The sequence below is a fragment of the Neopelma chrysocephalum genome, unplaced genomic scaffold (assembly GCF_003984885.1).
Source record: "Neopelma chrysocephalum unplaced genomic scaffold, ASM398488v2 Primary Assembly neopelma1_143, whole genome shotgun sequence".
Classification (NCBI taxonomy): Eukaryota; Metazoa; Chordata; class Aves; order Passeriformes; family Pipridae; genus Neopelma; species Neopelma chrysocephalum.
In genome coordinates, this window is record NW_020897805.1 from 2,320,307 (window position 1) to 2,347,197 (window position 26,891).

At 36.7% G+C, this 26,891-nt stretch overlaps 1 protein-coding gene across 3 annotated transcripts in view; it reads left to right on the forward strand.

The window, feature by feature from the left end:
- The window catches only part of VCL (vinculin), a 60,246-nt gene that overhangs the window by 22,558 nt on the left and 10,797 nt on the right, over window positions 1-26,891 (forward strand). For 2 of the 3 annotated variants that reach the window (XM_027700000.1, XM_027699999.1), the window contains exons 3-16: window positions 5,446-5,596; window positions 7,501-7,609; window positions 9,237-9,359; window positions 9,620-9,780; window positions 15,550-15,640; window positions 16,267-16,414; window positions 18,382-18,535; window positions 19,538-19,713; window positions 20,683-20,873; window positions 23,009-23,208; window positions 23,705-23,833; window positions 24,759-24,908; window positions 25,480-25,588; window positions 26,569-26,871. In XM_027700000.1, the coding sequence (XP_027555801.1) occupies window positions 5,446-5,596; window positions 7,501-7,609; window positions 9,237-9,359; window positions 9,620-9,780; window positions 15,550-15,640; window positions 16,267-16,414; window positions 18,382-18,535; window positions 19,538-19,713; window positions 20,683-20,873; window positions 23,009-23,208; window positions 23,705-23,833; window positions 24,759-24,908; window positions 25,480-25,588; window positions 26,569-26,871 (2,195 nt within the window). Of the gene's footprint in view, window positions 1-5,445; window positions 5,597-7,500; window positions 7,610-9,236; window positions 9,360-9,619; window positions 9,781-15,546; window positions 15,641-16,266; window positions 16,415-18,381; window positions 18,536-19,537; window positions 19,714-20,682; window positions 20,874-23,008; window positions 23,209-23,704; window positions 23,834-24,758; window positions 24,909-25,479; window positions 25,589-26,568; window positions 26,872-26,891 lie in introns of all 3 variants that reach the window. The other variant, XM_027699998.1, reaches the window with a different exon arrangement.

Sequence of the window (26,891 nt, forward strand, 5' to 3'; positions counted from 1 at the left end):
AGAGACGATGTCTAAAGAGAAAATTTATGGTAGGCAGTAAAAAGGATTTAGTTTGTTGCATTGTAGGTTGACAAAATGAATAATTAAAACAATGTTTAGGTTCAGGTAGTATTGGTATATGAGTTCAAGAATGAAATAGCTGAATTACTAGTGTAGTAGTCTGTCACTTGATACCACCAGTGTGTCCATCAATGAGATGCTACTGCCTGAGAAACTTTCTAGGGAAATCTGGGGAACAGGAGGTCTATAGGTCTGACATACTTTTGGAACAAAAGGCTAGAAATTCTGTATTAGAGAAGAGAATTAATAGATCCTAGATATATATGGTGTCCTGTGTATGAATTGACAGTGTTTCTATGGAGGGAAATTCTGCCTTAAATCTGTTGGTATTAGAAATATCACAAATGGGGAAAGGGTAATCCAGGTAATACAGTATACACTGATTTCTAAACTTTTTGGCAGAGTCCACAGGCTTTTAAGAAAATTAATTAGCCACAGGGTAACATGAAAAAATCTGGTATGGAAAAGACAAAATGGAAGGTGGAAGGAAAAATTAGTCTTTTACCCTGCCAATGGCAGGAGGAAATCAGTACAGCTGCAGAGCTCTCTGTTGGGATTGTGCTTTTCACCACGTTAATAAAAGCTCTGGAGACCAGGCTGAGCTGTGAGGCAAAAGTACTTGCCAGTGACCTCAAGTCTTATACGGGGTAGTGAGATTAATGGATGACTGAGAAATTACAGCATGACCTTATTAATTTAAGTGACTTGATATTAAGTGTGGATTAAATTATTTTGAAAGATCTAAAATGATGTGCACACGAGAGAGCAGCAGTTCTAGGGTCAGATAGGATGATTGACTGAACTGACCCTTACAAATTGTGAGCAAGGTTCTTGGAGCTGTGATACATTGAAGAGAGCTTCTATTGTATGCTCATAGTGGTGAAAAAGTAAGTAAAATATTAGGTTTATCATCAAAGAATGAGAGACCAAAATGTCACTATATTTTTCTCCCACACCTTGAATACTGCATGTACTGGTACTCCCATAATCTTAGGCTATAGTGGTACTGGAAAAAGCTCATAGAAGGGCTTGGAGAACAAAGGCATGGAATTACTTCTGTATAAGGCAAAGCTAAGTAGACTGGAACTCTTCAGCCTGGGAGAAGTGACAGAGGCGATTGAGAGGTCTAAGGAAATGCACGTTGAATGGAGAAGATGGAAGCTTGTACTTTTCTTTTGCAAGAACTTGATGGGGGAATTGCTTTAAACTAGTAATTTCTAAACCAACAGTAGGGAGAGATTCTTTGTACAGCTAATTGTGTACTGTTAAAATTCTTTATATGGGTTTGGAGGTTAATAGCTAAGTGCTTAGAGGAATCCTTTGTGGGTTATCAAATGGACAAACTGCAGGAAGTCCCAAGAACTGAAAATAGTTGGAGGATGGGAGAGTGCCCAGAGGAAGTTCGATAAATGCTCGTCCTGTTCCTAACCTTCCTTAGGCATTTAATCGCAGCTACTTTTGGAGACAGGCTGCTGAGCTAAATGGGCCTTTGATACAATTCATAGTAGTATTTATCATGCTGTGTTCCTGGTGTGTAATCTTGTTTGGGTGTAGAGGGGCTTGATTTTTTTTTTTTTTTTGAAGGGAGTGTTTACTTGTTTCTTGATGAATTACAAACATGTAATTTTGATCGTGCTCATTTTCTAGATGTGTAGAGTTTTTAGGTAATTTCCAGCTTCTTTTTCACCTAGACAAGTAAGGGATTAAGGAAAAGAGATTTTCTTAATTTCAGTGTTTGATCAACACTTAGCAGATTGTGAAGACTTCAATAATTAAATTACTGTAGGAATGTGATACAAGCACTGCTGAATAGTACTACTTTATGCTAGGTGCAAGAACTCTTTCTGCAACAATTCATGACTATTTGAATTGTGATATAATGAAAAATGGGAAACAAAGCTATGTGTCACAGTAATGAAACATACTTCACCTACTACCTACTATCCTAGATGCAGTTACATGGGTTAGGAATGTTTGGTGGCCTCTATGCATGACAACCTATTTAATTTGGTTTTTTTTAAATCTGGAATTTATATTAAAATGAACTAGTACATGTTAACAGTTTCTTGTTAACACTGTGGAGTGTATTGTCACTGATATCTTGGTTGTGGAGACAAGTGACAGGAACAGGTGAGCTGCCAAGGGAGTCTTACCTTTTCCTGCATTAAAGGACAGAATTTGGATGCAGGAAGTGAAACAGAGGAGGGTCTTTTGTTTTTGTTTTCCTGAGAAGGAGGCTTTTCTGTTTCTGAAGCATTATTTCAGGAATTGGCATTCCTCTTCAAGGGAGTTCTCCAGCAGAATTTGCACACAGTACACATGTGCTAGCACTGCATTCCCTGTCCATATTTCCTCCATTCAAAAGGATCACCAGTCTTGAGGGAACCAGTCTTGACGGTTGAAGGACATCTCTTATTCTTTTGAAAGACTTGAGACTGGCATTGAGGATTCATAATGAATATCTATGATGCTAATCTGTAAAGCTTTTCAGTAGGAGTGTGATGGTGCAGCAAAATAGCTTCTGAGCAGCCAGCAAGTTATTATGCATCCTTTTGTTTGCTACTGACATAAACCACATGGAAACTGTTGACTTAGAGTTAAAAAATGCTGTCTTCTTTATCTTAATTGTCTTAATCACCGGGGAGTATGAATAATGATTATAATTTACATCAGATGTTTTGCAATGTGTTCATATCACTTGTTAAACTTCTCTTGTTAAGAACTAAAGAACTGCAATCTCTAGGCAAAGAATAGAGTAACACCTATTTGTTTACACTGAGATAAAAAATTTCTGTTTCACTTGCAACTCATTTAACAAATCAAGCAGCAATACTATTCTATACTAACATTATTTTGGTAGCCAAATTGGAGCTGCATTGCTGGTAACTGTATTAACAAATTAATATTAATAAAAAATATTTACTTTATATTTCTTGAAGTGCAAGTAATGTAAATTGTAGTGAGTAAACTGAGAAATGACCTCTGGCAAAAGCAGAGGTCAATCCTAAAATCTAAAAACTAAAATGGTGGTTTAGCATAGGCTACACTTATTTTCCTCAAATTTCATAAGGAATACACTTAACAGGGGTGAAGCTGATTGACTGCCAAAAGTAGTGTGGTTAGAAATATCGTGAATGGTGTCTTCCCCACAAAGAATTTGGCTGGTGTTAATATAACCTTATTGTAATCATGTCTTAAAAATAAATATACTTTTTGTATAAAGCTTTGGGGTTTTTTTTAATGTTGCAGTATAATACAGAGATTAGAAATTTCACCATAGCAATGAACTACTATTCCAAACTTCTGAATGAGTTTGATTGTTGTGATACAACAAGGAGTTCATTGCAGTGAATATTTTTAGTAGTTTTTGCTTGTTTGTGTTGTTGCTTTGTTTGGTTTGGTTTTTCTTAATGAAAGTAATTAAATATCTTTTTTTCCTGAATTCTAATCTTTTGCTTCCTAGTGTGTATGCTTTTCTAGGAGAGAAGTGTGTCTAATTTTTCTGAACACCACTCTGCTTTTTTTGTACATAGTTTACAATCCTGGAGTATTTAAAGTGCTTTGGGAAGTTTACACAAAATAGGCAAATTAGTAAAATGAAAGGTTACCTTTAAGAGGTTCAACCCTAAAAGGTGTAAAAGAAAACTTTGAATCTTTAGAAATTTTCATTAATTATGATGACTTCTGGTGTAATATACATTTATCTTAATTCTTTTCTTTACAAACAAAAAAGCCAGCCTGGAGATAATTATTAGTATTAAACAGATGACCATGAAATTAAACTGTAGGAAATTAAGCATTTCTGAGCCTAGTGCTCTGAGCTGGCTGAATAGGTGATTTGTTTAATCCCTTTCTTGGCAGAGTTGAAAAGAATAAATGTGAGAAGCAAGCGCGGAAATCTAATTTAGTGAAGTCAGTTGACTTTGATAATACAACCAAGTGTGTTGCATAGTAATGAGCAGACCATTCCCACTTTCTGCCTTGCAGTCCTTCTGCATTTTCTTACTCAGTTATGAGTTCCTGCTATCTGATACACTGAGCAGATGTCTCACAAAAAGAGCAGGTTATGGTAATGCAGCTGGCCCAATTTGATCTACTCTAGGGAGCCATTAGCTGAGAACTTTACTTTCTGGAAAAAAGTGTGTTTTCCTGTAATAAGTGTCTTATTTCTACCAGTTAAATTTACATGTAACCATTAAGTTCTAATATTTGCAATAGCAAAGAACAGAGAGGAAAGAATGGGATAACTGTAACTTTCCAAAAGTACTTAACTGGAAGTATGATAAAAGAGTGCATCCAAGTGGTCAGTAGAAAATGGGCTACATGACATGCAGGAAAAAGTGGTGGTAAGAGGTAGCATTGCTGTAATAAAAGGGTTTAATGTTTATTGGAACCTCATGTAACTCGAATGAGCACCTGGCACTCACGTGCACGGACCCAATGTATTACACCACACCCAAAGGAAATGGAGAGAATGGAGGAAAGTCACAGCCAGTGTAGTCAATAACTACAGTCATGAGTAGCATAGCTAACGTGAAAGTGAAGTCTGAATTTTGTATTTCCCTAAGGTGTTACAGAGTACTTACAACAAGAGAACAAAACCAAAACCTTTTTAGTCTTCCAATTTTTGATATTTTACAGTTGTTTTGTTAAATGGCTTGATGGAATCACATTTCAGAGCTCATTTTCTTATTCTAGTACCCCCTGTGTTGCTGTAGTTACATACATAATATCTTGCCAAATCTCCTTTTTGTTCTTAAGTCTGGAATTGCAAGCTGCATTTGAAGATCATACCTTACCACTAAATGTTGTGGTTATTTAAAGTTTTATTTCTGTGGTGAATGTGAACATTCTGAAGAGCTGAACTGCAGCTTCAATGCACAAGGAACAGTGTCTTGGTTTTTTTAATACTATGTTATTTTTTCTTAATGTGTAGTTATCATTTAATATTTATTAACAGCAAACGCTACTTGAACGACAATGCATATACAAGGCTGATGAAAGTTAGCAATTAATGTGATTGTAAAGTCCTAAGAAAATAAGTGTTTTATTCCCTGCCCTTGTCCTGAAGAATGTAAGGCATTTTGCTGGGTTGGGAACTCTCCTTAATACCACTGTAATGACTGCTATACAAGGGGTGGTTCAAACATTCCCTACATGGGAAAGATTGCATGACTTCTAAAAAGCTGCGTGGTGTGGTTGCTGGTTACTTTCTTGTTAAAGTAAATATAATAAATACTGTTACTTTTTAAACTACAGAGGTGTAGAATGATCAGTTTGCTTGCAGTGCTTCAAGTAGTGAAGTTAAAAATAAATCTAACATTTTCTCAAGTCTGTCATATAGACAGAAACTAATCAGCAGGTTTTGTCTGATGACTTCCACAGGGTGGAGAATGCCTGCACTAAACTTGTTCGGGCAGCCCAGATGTTGCAAGCAGATCCTTATTCAGTACCAGCTCGTGACTATCTGATTGATGGATCAAGAGGCATCCTTTCTGGAACATCAGACTTGCTGCTGACATTCGATGAAGCGGAGGTAGGAATCCCAACATGACTGACATAGGTATCTGCACAACAGTATTATGAATTAAAATATCCCCTGTCTGAATTAGCTAACTTAACTATTGAGTAGATTAATGTGGTATCAATAATTTTAACTTGATTGGAAGCATATTTTTTTATTCCTTTCTTTAGAAGGATCTTATACTTATTGCTCTGTTTTGTTCAGAGCATCTTTACATGACATAATTTACGTGCTGCCTGTGATTATTGCTGAAAAAGGGCTGATCCCATCAACTGTCTTCCTGACAATTTTCTGTATTCCCTTCACCGTACCTATTACTGATTCTTATATTTTCTGTATCCCTTCACTAAAAAGCCCTAGGCCACTTCTTAACCTGTTTGTCTGACTCAGTAGCTGTGGCAATTTAGTTGGCCTTGGAGAGCAGAAGGTAGTACAAATTTGGACTGTCTGGCTGGGCAGGCAGAAGGTATATTCTGATAAATCTTACAGTTGCTATGTTTTGTCTGCTGCACAAGTCAAGGAGTGGCTCAGAATTGCAGTTTGTCCATTGTCATACACACAAAAAAAGCCATAGTTGCAAGGAAGCTTAAAAAGGAGTCTTATACTTGAAGATGTTTTTTGTTATAAATCTTAGTTTTGGCGCTCTTTCTGGGGATGTGGAGTCTTACTCATTTCTAAATAAGAAATAGTATGCTACAATGAAGAAATGAAGCTCATGCTGTTAGAAATGCTGATGTTAATCCTAATTTTGCATCAATCTGTTAATCTATGGAATTGTGTTAGTCTTCCAGCTGTTTTGAGTAGTCTAACATCCCATCCTTGTCTCATTTAATCAGCTCGTGCCACTGTTATCATGCTTCTCTGAAATCAGGAAAATGCTGTGGGATTTCTCTGTGGCAGTTGTGATTCTCATTATTTTAAGTGCTTTTTTAATAGAAGTTTTAGAGGACAGAATTTCAAGGAAGTTAATATCTTTTAATCTCCCTGCTTCCAGTGTTTAGGAAATGACTTGAGCTCTCTGAAGTTAATGCTTCATTGTACTAGTCTGACAACTGCATGTTAACCGAAGAAAGACATTAGTCTGGAATGATTGACTTGTCACAAATACAGAAGTTGGCATGTCTCTGTCCTACTGCCTTTCAATATGAACTCATGTTGGGACAAACTGAAATGAGTTTCAGAGGAAACTTTGATCTGTTCTAGGGACTGAACACTGCATGTGGTTGATACGAATCAAATGTTAATTAACTCATTCTTCAATAAGAATTGTATGTGGTGTTGTCAGAAATAATGTGGTTTGGGAGGTTAGAAGATTAACTGACAGAGAACTCTGTTTTGGAATTGAGTAGGAACTGAAAAAGTTAGGCTGAGGTGGAGGTCCAGAGGTAAAGTACAGTCTTCATAGATTTTTCTGGAAAGCTTAAGATTTTGGATCTGTCTTTCCTGCTGGAATGCTGGATAATGTTTTATCCATCTGTAAAACTGTGTGGTGAATATTTCCTCTGAAAGCTTGAAGTCTGCTTTCTGGGTAGTTTTGCTTTGTGATTTAAGTTAAATATTTTTATTGATGAAATTGCAATGAAAGACTTCGAGCATGCGAGCATACCTGAATGCAGTTCTTTATAACCTATTTTCTCAACTCTATCCTCATCTATCACGCAAACTGAAAACGCTGGAAGCAGGATTTTGCATTTCCGAGTAGTGGAAAGCTGATTAAATATTGGCTTGTCATTACAGCACTCAAGTAATGATATTAATGATATTTTGGGTAACTTATTCAGTATCTCAGACCTTTGTGATTCCACATTCATCATGTTAGCAAATGCTATACCTATTCTGTCTAATAACAGGCTTGCATTTCTAATTCAAATGTAACTTAGCTTCACCTAACAAATAATGGAATGTTCCTCTTTTAGGTCCGTAAAATCATCCGTGTCTGCAAAGGAATATTGGAATATCTGACTGTGGCAGAAGTGGTAGAGACAATGGAGGATTTGGTGACATACACGAAGAATCTGGGGCCAGGTTTGACTTGCTACAGCCTTTCACAAATACACTAAATATAGTCGTTCCCACTACTTTGTTTTCCCCGGAGTACCTTGTTCACCTGAGTTTCGAGCGTTTGGGCAGTGATAGAGCAGTTGCTTTGGAAGTGTCTGTTGGAAAGAGTTTTAAACCAGAGGATGAATGATGACTATTTACTGATTCACATTCTCCTATAAGAATGCAGAAGAATACAGATGTTGATAAATTTTATGTGGTGCATGAATGATATGTACTATATTTTTTCTACCCTGTGAGGGAAGTAAGCATGCATTAGTAAGGGTAAAACAAAAAAGAAAGGGAAAAGCTCTGTAACTAAGCACTCACAGATACAAAATCCATTAAACTGATAAAATGTCTGTACTAGCTGAGATAGTTAGGCCTAGTAGGAATTTCTTGGAGTAGTATAAAAGTACATGTCATATATTAGCATCTTAATGAGGTTGCAGAAATAGCTGTCTTGCAGTATAATACAAAAGCCCAGCTGTTACAGAAATTCTTTGTTATTTGATGCTCCTTCACTACTTGTTGCTTCAGTGTGTTAACTCACACTGTCACCAGTGTAAATGATTAGTAAGTAGCTTCTGGCATGCTATAGAAGCTCTGTTTTTGCCTGAGCTAAATGCTGCTCAACACTTGCAGCCCATGCCCACAAAACTTTTATGCCTGTAGTCATTGTTCCCTTTAGATATAATAACGGGCATCTGAACTTAACTATTAATGTGACTACTACATAAATAACAGGAGTATGTGCAGGTACAGTTAAAATCAAAATTGCTTATATGCTTTATGTTGAAAGTAGAGAGAACATGATTACCTATTTAGGCTTTTGTCATTTGAAAAGAAAAGTGGTTCTGCACAGCTCACCTCTCTGTGCTGTCAGTGTGAGGATTCTACTACTTTCCAGTGATATTGTGAAAGCAGTGTTTTATTAAGATGCTAACCAACAGAAAGGTAATTGAGCCAAAGAATGTACAGCTTCCTTCCAGTTTTGTCCCCTGTAGGGAAGAGAGTAGGACCACAACAGCACCAATTTAAACAATCTTAAATTTTTATGAAGTTTTGTCTGAAGTTTCCATGTGTTCTGTGTAGTAAACCTCCCAAGTCTTAGATATTGCAAATAGATCTGCTCTAAAATAAATTTAGTTCTTTTCCTACTTCTAGGGCACTGAAATATTTCTAGCAGATCTGAAGTATAAATAAATACAGTTCTTGACCTCTGGTAGAACCTCAAGGCAAACAAACAAAACCCTGATGTTTCCTTTCTGTGTCACTTAAGGCATGGATCACATCTTAACAGAATAGGCGAAAAAAACCACCCCATAAATTAGCTTCCAGAATTCGTGAAGTGACTTTGTGTCCTAAAACAGTAATTTCAAGTATTTTCCAATTTTATTGGTGGGATTTTAAATCAAGAATTTAGAGGAATCCATTCTACTTTACATAGTGGCTAGATTTTGAATCAGTGACTTCTCTGAAGTGTCTGGAATGTGCTTTAAGTAACAGCTGCTAATATAAAAATTGTTTTAAACTTCAGTATAGTTTTCATGTGCCTTACTCATGTTTTGAAAACTCAACTGTTGCGATGTTCAATTGCTTTAATCTTTAGGGATGACAAAGATGGCCAAAATGATTGATGAGAGACAACAGGAATTAACTCATCAGGAACATAGAGTTATGCTGGTAAACTCCATGAATACTGTGAAGGAGCTATTGCCAGTACTTATTTCAGGTATTTTTTGCTTTGTTTTCTAATGCCACTCTGAATTACTGTTTTGAACTGGAGTTCCAATGTCTTATATTTATTAAAAATAACCTTGACATTGCTTCTGCAATCATTGCAAATAACTGTGCTATTTGTATTAAAACTACAATCTCTTTGAGATAAAAGGGTCCATGCAAAAGAAAATGTACTATATAAGTACTGTGGGTCACCTTGACCATTGATTGGATCTTGCATGTACCTTTTTCTAATCTATGGTATTTTCACAGCTATGAAGATTTTTGTAACCACAAAAAATTCTAAAAGCCAGGGAATAGAAGAGGCCTTGAAAAATCGCAATTTCACAGTAGAGAAAATGAGTGCTGAGATAAATGAAATAATCCGTGTATTACAACTCACTTCCTGGGATGAAGATGCCTGGGCGAGCAAGGTACGTTTCATACCTACGTTTGTATATATGTCTAATTTTTTTCTGTGTTTGCCCTTATAAACTTATGCTTTTGAGATTGGTGAAGTATGTTATTTGTGCATCAGGTTTGTAACGCTGTGTAATCACATCATATAACCTCTTCAAGGTTGAAGAATATCTTCAGAGATGAATATATTCGTGTGTCCTTCAAAATTAGCTTTCTCTCAATAAGCAAAGTTCAAGTAGTGTGGCATTTGAAGGTGGCTCAATAGTTTACAGCAACTCAGTGGTCCAGCAGAAGACAGATTTGTTCAGTTTAGTTTTGGCATCATTAGGAAATCCGGAATATATAGTGTATTCCTCTCAGACAAGGATTTTTTCCTATATATAGCAACTTTGTAGCTAGGTATTCATAAGTGAGGATGAGATTTTTGTTCTAGATGCTACTAGAAAATATAGGGAGCTGTCATATTCTTTGTACAAAAGTCCTGTAGTTGAAAAATTTTAGTATATTTTTGGAGATTCCTCCTTGAACACCTTCCCCTTTTCCCCCTGCACTAGTTTTATTCTGGACAGAAGAGTAAATTTTGAGTGTTTGCCTTGTCTCAAAGAAATATGTTAGACTGAACAGCCTTTCTGGATAAGTAGGATGTGTGTGAAGCTGGCATATGACAGGATTGGTTCTTTACAAATCAGTGTTAAACTGTGTAAATGACTACAGCCACTTACCTGGAGTTAAACGCTGCTCTTAAGTGATACTGAAGATACTGACATGTCTAGAAGACTGTAAAGCAGGTCTGACAGACAAAATCATAAAAGTGTTATGGGCTTACAAATAAATGTAGCTGTGTAACTGAAATTCCTGCCAATTTTTTTTTGAGCACTTGAAAGTAAATTGCTGAAGGGATTTTTTTGAGGGTTAGTGCTATGAGCAAAAAGTAAGTGTAAGTATCATTAAAGAATATATTGTGACCTGAAGCCAGACTGGTTAGCAAATGCAATCTTGCAGAAAATCTAACATTGATGTAACCTCAACATAAAATCACTTTGGCCTATGTTGTTTGGCACTTGACCTTTAGTTTGCCTCTTGAGTTATTTCGTCACTATCACTTCCTTATTATGACTACTGTATGCATCTTTGTTTTTGTTGTTCTGTTTCTTACCCTTTTGTCACCTTTAGAAGGTAAGCTTTCTCCCACATCCTCCACCTTTACCTTGTACTAAAATCAAAGAAAGCATGTATGTGGGATTTTTGTGCTGTGTGCTGTGCAACTTCTTGTGTGCCAGCTGTGACACCGTACTTATGTATGTACACACAAAGTTTTAAAAGGATCTTAATAGCTCTGTCTAGCTGTCTGTGGAATTGGCTGTCACTAAGAGAATGGTAATTGCAAGCTGAACTGCATTAAGACTGTCTTTCTGAGTCTAATTAGAGTTAGGCCAAGATTTTACAGCACATTCTTGATGAATGCTTTTGTGTTAATTTATGTTACTCGTCTTTATAGCAGCAAATAAAGGATCCAGTCATGCAGGAACGAGCTTTCTGCATGGCCAGAAAGCTTTATTAAACCAGGAGTTTTATCTATTCCATAATGTGTTACTAGCAACCTTCCTTCAGTTCAGATGGTTCATGTTCTTTAGGTCTAGGCCTAAAGCTGCAGTTTTGTATGTGCACTTTTTCAATTCAGTTTTGTTTTTTGATTTAAGGTTTGCTGTATTTTATGAAATGCAAATACAGGTTTTTTTCACATGACAAATTTGGAAATTTTTGTGGTAAAGAAAAATGTCTCTCTTGCAAAAAGTTGGCAATTTAGCCTTAGGAAATTCTTACTCTTCTTGCTAGTGAGGAAGATCAAGAAAGGATTTAATTAAGAAAACATTTGAAATATTAGCAATATTTCCTAATGGAAAATATTGGTCATTATGCTTAATGTGTAAGTATGTTATGTGGACTAGTATAATAAAAGTATCATTATGTTCTGAATTGAGAACTTTTTAATTGTATTTTGTTTTTGAATTAAGGTACACTGGTGATTTGGAACTGTAACACTGGGGATTAACCAAACAGTCAGGATAAAGCATTTGAATTGAAAGATGCAGTGGGATGAAGAAGCAGGAACTAGTTTGCTACTGGCCACCTGTTACAGACCTTATCCTGTATTTGCATATATATCTAACAGTTGATTTACTCATTATTTTTCTGGAAGGGAGATGAAGGAGCTATTTAATTGTAGTTGAGGTTACTGTTGCATGCATTTTGCAGCTGGTGGTCAAGGGAAAGATACTTTCCCCGTGTTTTTCTGGAGCAAAGTAAGGTGTTTGCAGATGCACAGCCTTGAGTTTTTGGCTGTGTAATAAAGCTATTGTTGATGTTGGAATTTATTTTATGCTTATTCTATCTTGCATTGTTTATACATTGAAGTATCACAGTCTGTCTAGAGACAGTGGATGATGAACAAGGTATGGAGCCAGAGCTGTAGGGGTTTTTGTAAACTATTTTGTTGGTCTTCTAGACTCCGGAATGTATGTTACTGTTACTGGATTCCAATAATCTCTACTTGCACCAACACTGCATTTTTTAAAATAGTATGCTGCTTTAGAATTGGAATATTCTCTAACAAAATCTTGGAAAAAAATCTATATTTCTTTCTTTCATTCAAAGCTTTGCACCTTTTTTTCATTGAATTTTTCATTTTACAGAGGAATTGAGTTTTCTCCTGTATATTCTTAGTGTTTATTTTAAAATAAATTTTGAAGTAATACTCAATACAAACATCTATTTCCATAGAAATGGAAGGAGTTAAAAGTTGTGAGAAGCTGAGAAGTATCTGGTATCTTGCAGGATTGAACCCTGAATGGTGACTAAGCTATTTGTCCTGCCAGGACAGGAGGCTGGCTTTGCCTATTTCCTTCAACATTGCCTTCTTTGGTAATGAAATGCAGATATCCCTAGACTAGACCACTTTACTGAGTCAGAGGTTGTGCTTTACATTCAGTTGGATTCATTTTGCTCTTTTTCAAAGCAGAGCTGATACCACCTGCTCCATGAATAAGTGCAACATTCTTGGTAGTGGCAGAAGTGATGCATAAAAGTATCTTGAATAAAGGCTTATTTGCTTTAGCAACTACTTTGAAAAAAGCCAACTTGCTCTTTACCCTTCAGACATTGTTGCCCTAGTTGTTTAACTTGATTAACTTAAGTTTTTTATCTCCCTGAAAATGTAATAGTGCTGCTTTTTGTTAATGAAATTCCTTTTGCCAACAGGGGAACTGCAGGGAGATGAGAGAATGAATCAATTTTTGCCGATAAAACAACTTTTTTGCAGCCTAGCTATTGGATGGTTTTTTTCCTTGTTTGCAACTGATATTCTGCTGGCAAATCCCTAAGGAGTTAAATTTTAAACAAAATTTGCTTTTTTAGGTAGGAACAAGGTATTTAAACAGGTACAGAAATCAGGACGATCCAAGATATTTTTAAGCAGTAAGACCTTGAGCAAGTTGCTGTGGTTTGTTTAAATTGAGTATTTCTGCTTTTGTCTTCCTGCTTAATAGCCTGAATTGGTGGACAAGTCCAGACCTTTTCCTTTGCCAAGTATCTGACACCAGACACAGCTCTTGCAGAAACAGCAGAGCAGTATCAACAAACCTAGTTAACAATGCATTCTAATTTTCTATTTGCATTACTCATCTTATTGCAACAAAAACTCCTCATGAGGCTAAAGTTGAGAGGGATTCCTTGAGCTGTGAAGACGGGAAATTAGTGCTTTAAGATCAGTTGTCTTGGAACACTTCAACTACTACACTAGGATTTCACCAGATTTTTTTAAATAGGGAAAGGGGACAGTGTTTTGCAAATGTGAGTACAGAGGCACACAGGATAGCAAGACTTACACTGAAGAGCAATCCAGTTATATAGTCTTCATATGACAGGGCAGATGTGTCCTGTTACTGCTTGGGTAGTTCTAGCAATTATCAAATCATGAGGGTAAAATCTAAAATAATCATGATTTTTTTCCTCAGAAAGAAGACTTTAGAGTCAGAGGCTTCTGTATAATTTTGCTGAAACTGCAACTCAGCAGACAGCTGAGACAACACAAAAGCCTGTGTGAGTGAAAAGGGAGGGGCAAAGACAGTTTTCCCAACACCCTCCTTTTCTCAGCCCACACCTATCATCTCATCAACACAATAAGCAACATCTGTTGCCTTTTTAAAAATTCAGTGGGTTCTTTGTTTCAGATTGTTTCTGGGTAGATGGGCCTGCAGTAGACCATTCACTTCAGAGTCAAGTGGCTCCAGCCCATATATAAAACATAGAAAACTGTAATACCTACTTTAATAGGTAGTAAGGTTTCTATATACATTTGAAAACTTTAATGAATATTTACTTGTCTCTTATCATACAGTAAATGCACAATTCTCAAACTATAGAGAAGATGACTTTTAAAAGAATGTGCCCGCCTCCCACTCCTTAGCTGCATATCCTACCTTTTTGAAGTTTTTTTCAAAGAGGTCTCAACTAAGATTTGAGATCCAGTTTCTAGATTTGAGAACCAATTATCCAGCTGAAAATAATTCTGCTTTTGGTGCTCTCTCAGGCTGTGATTCAAGAGCCTTTAAAAATACTCAGCAGGACACTTTAGGAAGTTGGTTGCTGACTTATAGCACCTTATGAATAGCTGACAGACCAACATACCTGAATAAAAATGCCAAAATGTTTACAGTATTGTGTCTTTGAGACTAAGCATACAGAATGAACAACTCCACAAAAATGTGGCATTTTTTTAGTGTTGTCAGGATACCATGTGCTATACCAGATACTGATCACTGATGCTTGTAGGCTTTTCATACAAATTGGACATGGGCAGTCAAATTCAGATAATAAGGCAAGAGCCAGGCTTCTTTTTATCATCTGTATACTAATCATAGGATGTTAGATGCATTTCAAATTATTTCAATGACATGTGTGGTAAAAAGCTATTTTGGCTTTTTTCCAACTTTTTACTTAAGGTACTTGTTTCTATTTTCACTGTCCTTCCATTTGTGTAAGATGGAAAACTTGTGGCCTCTAGTGGAGAGATAGCACACGAATAATAAACGGAGTATGTGGAGAAATCAGAACTGGGTGGTTTTATCTCCTGGAGTCAGGTGTTGGATAGTGGCAGAATAGTGAAAGAAGCAGCAGCTTTGATGCTTCCGTCAGAAAGTTCAGAGTTTAAAACAACCACATGTAAATACATGTGTTTCTCTCTGAAGGCATTAAACTCCAGATCTGAGAATTTTGGGAATTAGCTGGTAATCTATTTTTTTGCAAACAGCAATTGTTTGACTTAAAGCAACAGAGCATGTGAAAAATGCAAATGTGCAGCCTCTTACACTGAAGTGAGTAGTAAAATTCACTGCCCAATTTCCATTTCTGAAAGGTTTACTCTAATTACATAACTTTTCTATGTACCCTGATGTACAGTAAGGAAAAAAGGGAACTAACTTCAAGATGTGTGCTTATTAGCGTTCCAGTTTTAGAAATAAAAACACTAATAAATGAAGGAATAGAAAAGTCACTAAAATTGCATGCTTATTTTCTGCATTTTGAGTGAAATGAAAATGTCTGTCCTAATTGGAAAGAAGTGATTATGACCTGCTAGTTTGAAAGTGGGTTTTGAGCTGCTTATACGAATGTGTTTCTGTAAGTAGACTCTGCTTTATAGAACCTTTGTCTGCTTTGGTTGTGTTGATTATTTGTGCATTTGGGGTTTTTTTGAGATTCATTTTGGTGGTTTCTTTTTTATAAAGGACACTGAAGCCATGAAAAGAGCATTAGCCTTAATAGATTCAAAGATGAATCAGGCAAAAGGTTGGCTGAGAGATCCAAATGCACCTCCAGGTAATATTAAAAAAAAATAACAGCATGAAGTATTTTCATTTTTAAAGGTCTTAATATTTCTGTTGTTTAAGGCAAAATTGTCTTTAAGCACTGTTAACCTATACATAGTGGATCATTCTGAAAGAACCTGTGTTTATTCCTTTATTGAACAGTACTTAATTGCAGTCCTTGGTAATGTTTAAAATCCCTCCTTTTTATTTTCAAATTTGTCTAACTTTAGATTTGTCTAACAGTCTCTTTACATGTTTTTCTTTCAGTCTTGATATAAAATTTTTAACATGGAAATCTGCCATAAATACTCTAAATACAATTATCTTTACTTATATAAGAGGTTTGCCTTCATATGTATCTTTAAAGTAAATAAAGCTGGATAGAGGCCTTTCCATTTGGACTTTGAAAGATCTTATCAGCATGACTTCCTCTGAAATCAAAGCAAAAATAATACAGTTGTAGAAGTTGGATGTGAATTGTTGGGTTTTGGTGTCTGTCTCATGGTTTTTCAATAAATGTGTTTTCCCAGCTGAACCCAATGCAGTTAAATGTGTTGTGACATGATGACTTTAGTAGTTGACTGGTACATGTCAAGGAATGGCTTGCTTGTTGTGCTGACTGACTCTGTGTCTTAGGGGATGCTGGGGAACAAGCAATAAGGCAGATCCTTGATGAAGCTGGAAAAGCAGGAGAACTGTGTGCAGGCAAAGAACGCAGAGAGATTCTGGGAACATGCAAAACTCTGGGGCAGATGACTGACCAGCTGGCTGACCTCCGAGCCAGGTAAATCTATTACTTTGAATGAACAGTTTGCCAGTACTATTAAAAGGTTTTTTTCTGAACTTGCAGTTGTGTCACTTCCTAATCTGTATGTTGCCTTTTTTTTACTTCAGTCTCTTCTGAATAGTATGTTTTAGTAAGGGAAATGTTCATTATATAACATGATGATCAGAATTCCTCAGGTAGGTAATTCAGAGTTTGCTTAATGTCAAACCCATAACCTTCCTCCAAATTAGGCAGAAACGAAGTTTTAAACTCTACTATGAAGTCTGTCCTCCAAAGAGGATATACCCCAATTACTGTAAGATACTTGACTATTATAGTCTTTAGGTGTTTCCTTTGAGTATAAGGAATTTTTCAGCTACTTATCAATGTAGTAAATTGTTAGGCTAGAGTGCTTTAAAATTAGTTTATTTATTTTGTTGTAACACTGCTCCCCACCCTGCAAAAATACCACAGCCAGAAACCCCAGAAAGCTATTCATTGTGATCCATTAAGGATACAGGTAATAGTAAATTGGTATAATATTTCTCCTTAATGTTGATGAATCTTTTGAACTGTTTGAAAAAGCAACAGAAGTCAAGAGTGTTTTATTTAAAATAAAATTTAAAAAAAAAATGAAAAAAAGGTTTAAGGCCCCAGTGAAGTGCAGGAAGTGAGCAAATGCAAATTATTTGGAGAGCTGTGTTTTGAGTCACTTCAAGAATAAGAATTACCTGCTATCACTTTAAATCCATAGGCTGCTCAGCTCTGAAGTGTTGCACTGATATGTACACAAGCTTGAAATAGTTTCCAGGAACAGTTGTTGGTTTGCTGTATAAAGGCTAAAAAGGCCAAAAGTCAGAAATACAGGTTAGATTGTCGTTGAAGTGATGTATATTAGCTGTAATAGTGGTAGTGGATAAGAAGATGGTTTTAGTTTATCTTCTCTTGGATTCTCAGCTGATTGCCCTGAGAGAATTAAAGATCTGCTTTGCATCAGTTTTTGCACAGTGTTAGAAAATAGGCAGAACTCTTATTCTTCTTGCAAAGCAGTGGCTGGTGTCAGCTTTGTATGATGTACAATTTTTGGAGGTAAAGGAAGAGACAGGACTTAGATTTACTAACAAATGATTTAGTTTATATACTGGTTTAATATGTAAATAACTTCAACTCAGCCTGTGAAAAATAAGGTATAAAGAAACATATCTTGAAACTCTGGCCTGACAGTGTAAATACACCTCAGCATCTCAATAGCTTGTCATCCTTCCACTTACTGTAGTCTTTTAAAAGTCAGGAGTTTGATTAAGTTAACGTGTTAACAAAGCTTTCCAGAAGTCAGCTGATTTTGGAAGAGTGCAACAAACGTACTCAGGCATACGGATCTAAGTAATCTTTCTATCCAGCTTCTAACTCCTAAGCATTTGAACAAACATTGGTAGTGCTGTAAATTGTTTTCTACAACCCTGTAAATTTGTCTTGCTAGTATCCTTCTCAGCATTTTAAGATCTCTTACCAATAGCCTGTAACCTTTAATCTACTTTGTCAACATGATTGAGACAGCTAAGATATTTTATTGTCACTTACTGACTTGCTGTCCTCACTTAGGTGTGGGGAGACATAACTCCTGCAGATTCTGACCCTTTGCAACAGTCTATAAATGAGAAGATAAGAGGCTTTGTCTGGTGTACTTTAATGCAACTGTATCCACAAATAGCCTTACTTTGTGACACTTAAAAAATGTTTGTTCTTCTGAGGATGCTAAATGTCATTCTGAAATAGGGAAAATAAACTTAGTTTTTATCTCCTCTTGTTGTCATGTTATTCCTCTAATTTTTTGCTTTCTTAGGGGGGGAAAAATCTGATTAAATACCATATGTCTGGCAATAATTGCTGTGAGTGCTCATAAGCAGTTTTTGTTGCCTCTTCACTAGAAAAGAGCTTTTTTCAGTCCTGAGCTGAATCTGTGGTGCTGTTTTTGTCTTGGGCAGAGGACAGGGTGGCACACCCATGGCTATGCAGAAAGCACAGCAGGTGTCCCAAGGTCTGGACTTGCTCACTGCAAAAGTGGAGAATGCAGCCCGCAAGCTGGAGGCCATGACAAACTCGAAGCAGGCAATTGCTAAGAAGATTGATGCTGCTCAGGTACCACCAGTGATTTAATAAATACTTCAGAGCTTGATGAGGTTACTGCTGTTAGAGCTGTTATTCTGAGCTACTGTAGTTGTTTCCAAAACAAAACTTGACCGGAATAACATATAAGGGGTACTTGTTTTAACAAGGAAAAATCTTAAATTCAGTAATTTACTGCGTACTGTAAGTTTTGTTACAGTTCATGACCTTTTCTGGTAACTTTTTTGGCATTACTAAAAATTAATAAATTAAAATGATGGAACACCCTTAATTTGCATATAAACTAATCTTATTAAAGAAAAGAGTAGAGGAGTTTCAGACTGCACAGACTTAGGGATAAAACTAGAGCCCTTTCTTTGGGTTCTGTTTTGAGAGTGGAATCTAGGATTTAGAGCTTAATATTTGTGACAAAAGTGAAAAAATGTTAATGAAACTGCATTTTCTTGTAATTGATCCTTTGTTTTTGTAACTTTATATCCCCCAATGGTCAGTCTGTTACCCAGTGATGACTATGATGGTGATTAAATGAACATGTTATATATACCTTATCTAAATGTGTATATGTGTGTATAATTATCAATATATAAAGATACATTAATATTACATATTTGTCAAATGACATGCTAATGGAACACTTTAGGAAGAGCTCTGTAAAGTGTGCCCCAGTGGGCTCAGGAACATGTTTTCTTTTTTCTGAAAGCCAGATTATCAGTCTCTAAAGACACGAGTTAAATTTTACTTCTGAACATATTGTTGGCAAATGTTGAGGGGAAAGAGTGAATGTAAAGTCTTTGGGTAGATCTTGTCTTGGTTGACATGTTTTTCAAAACAGGAAAACTATCAGACCATAGAGTAACTTCATGGTATCTAATAAACAGAAATTGCTTTTGAGAAGTATTTTCTCTTAAAAAAAATTTTGAAAGCCATATTGATATTTGGTGGGGTTTTTTTAAAGCATCTATAGAAATAATATTATTGTTTGTCTTCACCTGTACACGACTTCTTTGTATTAAGAATTGGCTTGCAGATCCTAATGGGGGCAGTGAAGGAGAAGAACATATCAGGGGAATTATGGCTGAAGCAAGGAAAGTTGCAGAACTATGTGAGGAGCCTAAAGAAAGAGATGATATCCTTCGTTCCTTGGGGGAAATCTCTGCTTTGACAGCCAAGCTGTCAGATCTGCGACGACAGTACGTATTAGTTTTATCACCATTCATTTATTTGAATTACTATCATTTTCTGTTCACAATGCTGAGCAAGATCAGAATATTGATGATTAATTGGATTAATGATGAGGAAAATAAAAGAAAAAGCCTAGCTTGCACTAGCTTCTTCAAAAGTAAAAAAAGAGTAACCAAAGATGTATTATCTAGAAATATTTTCTTTCTCCTGCCTATGGAATGTTTGACAAGCAAACTGAAGCCAAAAGTGAGCTCATTTGTACTGTCAAAACAACGAGGTAATGGGAAATTTAAGTTTGTTTATACAGGCAGATGTCATCGCTGTTTTTTGCAAAGCGGTTTACTAAATGTCAAAGTGGAATATCTACCACTTCCATCAGTGTTCTAAGCTGTAACTGCAAACTGTATGAAAGACTTGCAGAAATTATAGTTCTGTATCAGTTCTACAAAGAGGGTGCTTGAGACTGGAAGAGGAGAAATGGTTATTGTATAAACTGTGGTCTTCATCTAAGGCCAGTTGCAATATGGAGATAAATATTTTTCTTGCTTCATTAGTTAGATACTTTAATTGAGTTTTTCTTGAGCTTTAGGAGCTGCAGGTCTTAATGTGCTACCTCTTGTCAAGTTTATGTATAGCCTCTGGCCTGGGGCTGCTTACTTTTCTGCTTGTAATCTGTATGGCATTATTGCAGTTGCTCATAAGACAGCCATGGATGTGGGAAATCAAGTCATACATCAGTTTTAGCAAGGACAGTACTATGCCATTCCCCACCTTGGTGCTGTGTTGAACATATGTAATATCCAGGTACCACAGCAGGGAATTGCTCCTCAGTCTCAACTCAAGTGTCAAATTTAACCTTCTTTATAAAGTTGAAGTAACTTTCATTGTGTCTTCCTGCTGAATTTGAGACTATCTATAAATGATCTTTATACAACTATACTACTTCTTTTTTTTAAAATTTTTTTTTAAATGCTTAGTGGGAAAGGTGACTCTCCTGAGGCCCGTGCATTGGCTAAGCAAATAGCTACATCACTTCAGAATTTACAGTCCAAAACAAACAGGGCTGTGGCAAATACTAGGCCAGTTAAAGCAGCTGTCCATTTGGAGGGCAAGATTGAACAAGCTCAAAGGTGGATAGACAATCCTACAGTTGCTGATCGGGGAGTAGGTAAGTGTTTCCATGTGTTCTTCCCCCCCAGTTTCACAATTAATTGTTAGTAATTTTTGTGGTGGAAACAACTGCTCCTGAGATGCTGAGGATGCATTGACTCTTCACTGATGTGGAGACTTGAAGATTTATAGCCAACTCCTGGCTGAGAAATTATAGAATCAAGTTGGCCTGTGATTCTCTTTGTGTTCTGGAAAGAACAACTTTCCTATTCATTCCTAAAGAATAGGAGAACTTCTGCTGTACAGTTCACAGACAGACTGCTCCTTGCTTTTATTATGCAAATATAGTATCTCGAATTTGAATTTATACCTACTTCAGCAAATTGAGTAATTAAGCCCTTCAGAGAAGAGAAAAACATTCATAAACCTGACCTAAAAATATCACTTCTTATATGGTTTCTGGGTTATCTGAGGAGAATGCTACTGATTAAAGAGAAAGGGGATCTGATAGTCCAAGTATGCTATCAGTGAGTATATCACTGTGGTTCAGGAGTTGCTGTACTGAGAGCTAATTGTAAACCATTTCAGAAATGTCTTATTTGTCTTCTCCTGACGTTATTGCAAGTAGATACATGAAGTTTGAAAACTGGATTGAGTAGTTTTTTCCACAACATTTAAGTTTGAGCAGTCCAGCTGATCCCGATGACTGGAAGCATGCCTTGTATATACCTGTTTCTCACACTTCTCCTCATCTGTCCAGAAGCTTCTGTTGTGTGAATAACCAATGACAGATCCTTGAACTAAAGATTGAATGATGTTGATAGCTTGGACACTCGTGAAATCTAAATTTAAAGGAAACAGAATAGTGGGGTTCCATGTTTTGCGCTTTCTGATGAGCAGATTGCATACAGAATGAGATGAAGGAGAAGGTGGTAGATAGGTCTCCTGAGATGTTTTGACAGGGGCTGAAAACCTTCCTAATTTTCATCTTTCTCTTGAACATAATAACCTGTCAGGTGGTCGGCTCAAAAACCCACGAAACCTAAACTTAATTTTTGTTATTTTTAGTTGAAAAGAAACAAAGGTAACTTAAATCCTCTTTGAAGTCTCTAATGACCTAATAAATCATGAGGCTTGCATACATACTGGGGGCTTGCTGAAGAATTGAAGTTTCTCAACAGTCAATTTAATCAAATGCTGGAGTAATACGTGTGACAAAAATGTGTGTAGAGATGCAAGATGTGGCGTGTCCCATAACTTTAATGTTTGTAGTTCAATAAAGAAAATTCTAGTTGTAACATGAAGTCATTGTACGTTTTTTTCATTTAAATGTCTTTCACTTGCACTGGCACTTGGCAGGATATATTAAGATATATTAACAATATAAATCAGATATGTTCTCTTTTCAGTCTGGACAGCACTTCTGGTAGAATTTGGCCTAATATTTTCAGTGCTATAATAACGGTAGAATCCTTCAGTGTTCTCTGCAGCAGTAGGGACTATGTTACAAATAATCCCGTGGGTTTGCTGATAACCCAGGGCAGTGCTTCAACACAGGCTAAACTCTGAAATAAAACAAAGGCATAATGTGTATTTTATTTTATAAACACGTGAGCCACTTGACAAATATTGACTTGCACTCCTATTCTGAATTACCAGAGCTAAGTGATGGCTGAAGTACTAATAATTGACACGTACCAGCTAGGCAAGATGTACTGAAATAGTAAACTGGTGTATGAAATGTACTTGCTTGGCTGCACTTGACTTAGCAAAAGAGTAATTAGAAAACATCTTGGGACATTCCAACAGCACCAAACTTAGCTACACTGATAAGTTTTCTAAAATGCAAGTGCTTTCTATTGGAGTTAACAGATTAGTTATGTAGAAATACCTGACAGCTGTCATGGTTAATTTCTGTCAGACCACCCTAGTTAAAAAGGATGCATCTCTAGCCAGAGTTGCTAAATTAAGCAAAAAGAAACTGGAGAGAGTTGAATTCCTCTGTGGGTTTGATCTGCAATTACTCAATGATAAACTGCAGAAGATGTTTTCCACCACCTAGAAAGGTGTTTTTAAAAACCCAAGAATTCTGATGTGTACATGTATGTATCAATACTTCACGGTGCATCTGATTTGTACACTCAGTATTTTGTTCCACCATACGCTGATGCAAGGTGACTTGTTCCCCTGCAGGCCAGGCAGCAATCCGGGGGCTGGTTGCAGAAGGTCGCCGTTTAGCCAACGTCATGATGGGCCCTTACCGGCAGGACCTGCTTGCCAAGTGTGACCGTGTGGACCAGCTGGCTGCTCAGCTCGCTGACCTCGCTGCCAGAGGGGAGGGGGAGTCTCCGCAGGCCAGGGCAATTGCTGCTCAGCTCCAGGACTCACTGAAGGTAAAAGTCTGCTCTTGTGCAGGCAAGTACATAATACACTGAAGTACTTGCACTCCTCTGACCAAGCGCTTGTGTGTATGAGTGGCATCAATAAAAAGAAGAGTGCTCCAAAAACCCTGTTGGGTTAGCTGAGATGTTGCAACCAAACTTTCTACAAAGACCTTGTTATCATGCTTAGGGGTTAATTCCAAATGGACAGTTTAGTAGGAAAATGGAAGTTTCTTTTAAAAGAAAATAGTGTGCTAGCATTGCAAATTTGAGGGGCAAGATCTCAAATGGTGCTGTTCGTAGCTTTTAATGCTGCTTCCAGGAGTAATATGTAAGCTTTGTGTATTTCAAATTATGTAAAAGGTAATTAATCATGATTTTAAGGTGATTTTATTTTAATGTCTGCTATTGGAATGGGCTTTTTTTTACAAGAGAAGGTTTTATGGAATTTGAATCCCTACAGACTATATCTCTGTATTATATGCCAATAATTTTCCTGTATTTTAAGGATCTTAAAACACGGATGCAAGAGGCAATGACCCAGGAAGTTTCTGATGTCTTTAGTGACACCACAACTCCTATTAAACTGTTGGCGGTCGCAGCCACTGCTCCCTCTGATGCTCCCAACAGAGATGAGGCAAGTATACCCAGGTGGTCTTTTCCTTCCCATGGGAAGCTTCACTTATTGTTTAATTTTACCTGAATTGGTATTTTGAAAAATAAACCAGTATTCTGAAAAAAAGAATTGGTATTTTTTTCTCAGGTTTCTGATACATGTTTACTAATTCTGGCAGCATAATGATTACTATGCAAATCTCTCTCTGGACCCTTGGAGACTGTGAATTGTATATCCCTGGAAACTCTGTTTTCCCTGACTTCAGTAAATGGCAAAGATTTCTCCTTGTAATGTTGATATCACATTGCCTTCAGCTGGCTGAAAATTCTTGTGCAAAAACTGCTGACACACTAGTTAGTGGATTTTATATCTCAGCATTACATAAGCTGATTACAATAGTCAAATTCATGCTAGGATTTATCAACAGATTCAACTTCTTCTCTTCTTGGATATTGTTTCCTGTACTTCAAAGCTACTGGCTGCATGTGAAGTATCTAAAACTGTGTGTGGCAGCTCTGTTTGTCTAGCTTGTTTTAAACATGATTAAAATTATTCCCAAGGCCTTGGAGAATTCAGCTTTATGACAGGATAGCTTTTTGTCAAAGTATTCTGTTCCTTGAAAGGACTGTGAAAGGAGGGAATTTTTTTCCAATGTGAAACTTCAATTTTTAGGGTAAACTCCCTTATTTATCTTTTAAAATAGCTCAAAGCTCTAAAGTATGTATGTATCCTTAGTTGCCCAACTGAGTTCGTAAAGAAGGAAGTCCAGTAATGTAGAGATAAAAAAAAAATCAAACACCTTCAAAGCTTTTGTGTCCTCTTGCATCCTCTCAGGATGAACGAAATGTGGATGTTATGAAGATGTCTCTGACACTTTGAAGAAATTGTGCATTCTGTTATGAAGGTTTGGGCTTTTTTTTAATGTGTTTTCTCTTCTGACAACTAGGTGTTTGATGAAAGAGCAGCAAACTTTGAAAACCATGCTGCTAAACTGGGAGCTACAGCAGAAAAAGCAGCTGCAGTTGGAACTGCAAATAAAACTACTGTGGAGGGCATTCAGGCAACAGTGAAATCAGCAAGGGAACTTACCCCACAGGTTGGCTTCCTTGGGCTGGAAGGGCTGTTAAAAGGGCTGGGGATGACTTCTGTGGAATTTTCCTTTTGCTTCTCCTCTTGATGTTAATACCAGCAAGGAATATAGCGCTGACACTTGTAAAAGGGGAATGGCAAATATTTATATATATGATACCAAGTAGAACAAAATGATGAAATTACATGTCTTACTCTTCAACTTTTCGACAGAAGTGTCTGTGACTTAGACTTAAAATGATTTTGAGGCTTAGTAAAATACCTAAGTGGAAAAAAAAGTGCTCTAGCATGCACTTCCACCTAAAATTTTGGTAGTGTAATAAATATTGTACTTTAGTGCTTTCAGGAGTTGTTTGTAAGGTATATTAGTATGTAATTGAAGTTCCAGAAAAAAGTATTTGTGCCTACAAATTCCAGAAGTATTGTAGATCTTCAAGCAGCTGGATGTTGCACTAGAATTAATGAACTCGTATTTCAAATGAGGAGCTACACATCCAGTCTTGAAAAAACAAATGCATTTTCAAGAATATGTGTGATGTTGATATATACCGATAATGAAAAATGTTTTCCATTGGCAGGTAGTATCAGCTGCTCGTATCCTCCTGAGAAATCCTGGAAATCAAGCTGCTTATGAACATTTTGAGACCATGAAAAACCAATGGATTGATAATGTAGAAAAAATGACAGGTAAAGTAGGAATTTTTGTTGAAGATCCTCCCTGTGGCTAACTAGCTTGTATAGATTTTTCTCCATTCTGTTTGGATTGATGAAACATGCATAAGAGTAATGACTGATTAAAAATAAGAGAAGTGGGAACATGGTCTCTGACTTGAGGAATATGTATATGTTACAGCATATTGAAAATAGCTGCCTTCTAATGTGTTAATACTGAGCTGAGGGGAGCAAATAGCCCTTTAGTTCTTTTGTAGGAAAACCAGAATACCATTAGTTTTTATTGCAATTGCTCTTCTAGCAGTATATCACTGTGACAACTGGAGGTTTTTGCTGTATGATCTTGGCATGTTGAAATAGGACAGATAAGTGAGGGTAAGAAAACATGTTCAAAATGTTGTTACAGCTTGATAAATGCAGTGAATAAAACAAAGCTATTGATCTATTGAATCTTGCTGAGGCACTGAAATGTTTCAGTCCTTCCCAAGTGCAGATCCTTTGCCCTGATCTACTAAACACCTGACTGTATACTACCTCCTTCTCCATCCCCATGATTAAACCGTGGGTATTGTAAATCTTACTGCTTTGTCACTTTGCATCACCCCTATGTGAAAGCACAGCAGAGGGATATTTCCTTTTAAATGAATGGGACAAAAAGTACTGAATGTGCTTAAAGAAATTTGGTGGCAGGAAGGAATCTCTGCTGCATATGCTGTATAAACCATTTCTTGACTGAAACAATGTTCCATGGTAGATGAGTAAGAGCTCAGGATGTGATTAGCAAGCTTTAGCATGGCTACTGTGACAGGGGTACCACATAACCAGAAGAATAACTGCAGTAGTACATTCAGTCTAATTTCCATGCCCTCTTCTGCTCTTCCCCACACCCCAGTTTTAAAATACTTACTTGTCTGGTTGTGAACTGTCTATAGAATACCAAATATCCCTTTCCACAGATGAAACTAGAATACTGATATGTTTAACTTTTATTTCAGGGTTGGTGGATGAAGCCATTGACACTAAATCTCTGTTGGATGCATCAGAAGAGGCTATTAAGAAAGATCTTGATAAATGTAAAGTTGCAATGGCCAACATGCAGCCTCAGATGCTGGTAGCTGGGGCCACCAGCATTGCAAGACGAGCAAACCGCATCCTGCTGGTGGCAAAGCGGGAGGTGGAAAATTCAGAAGACCCTAAATTTCGGGAGGCTGTTAAAGCAGCCTCTGATGAGCTGAGCAAAACTATATCACCGATGGTAATGGATGCTAAAGCTGTGGCAGGAAACATTTCTGATCCTGGTAAGGATTCAGTCAACTAA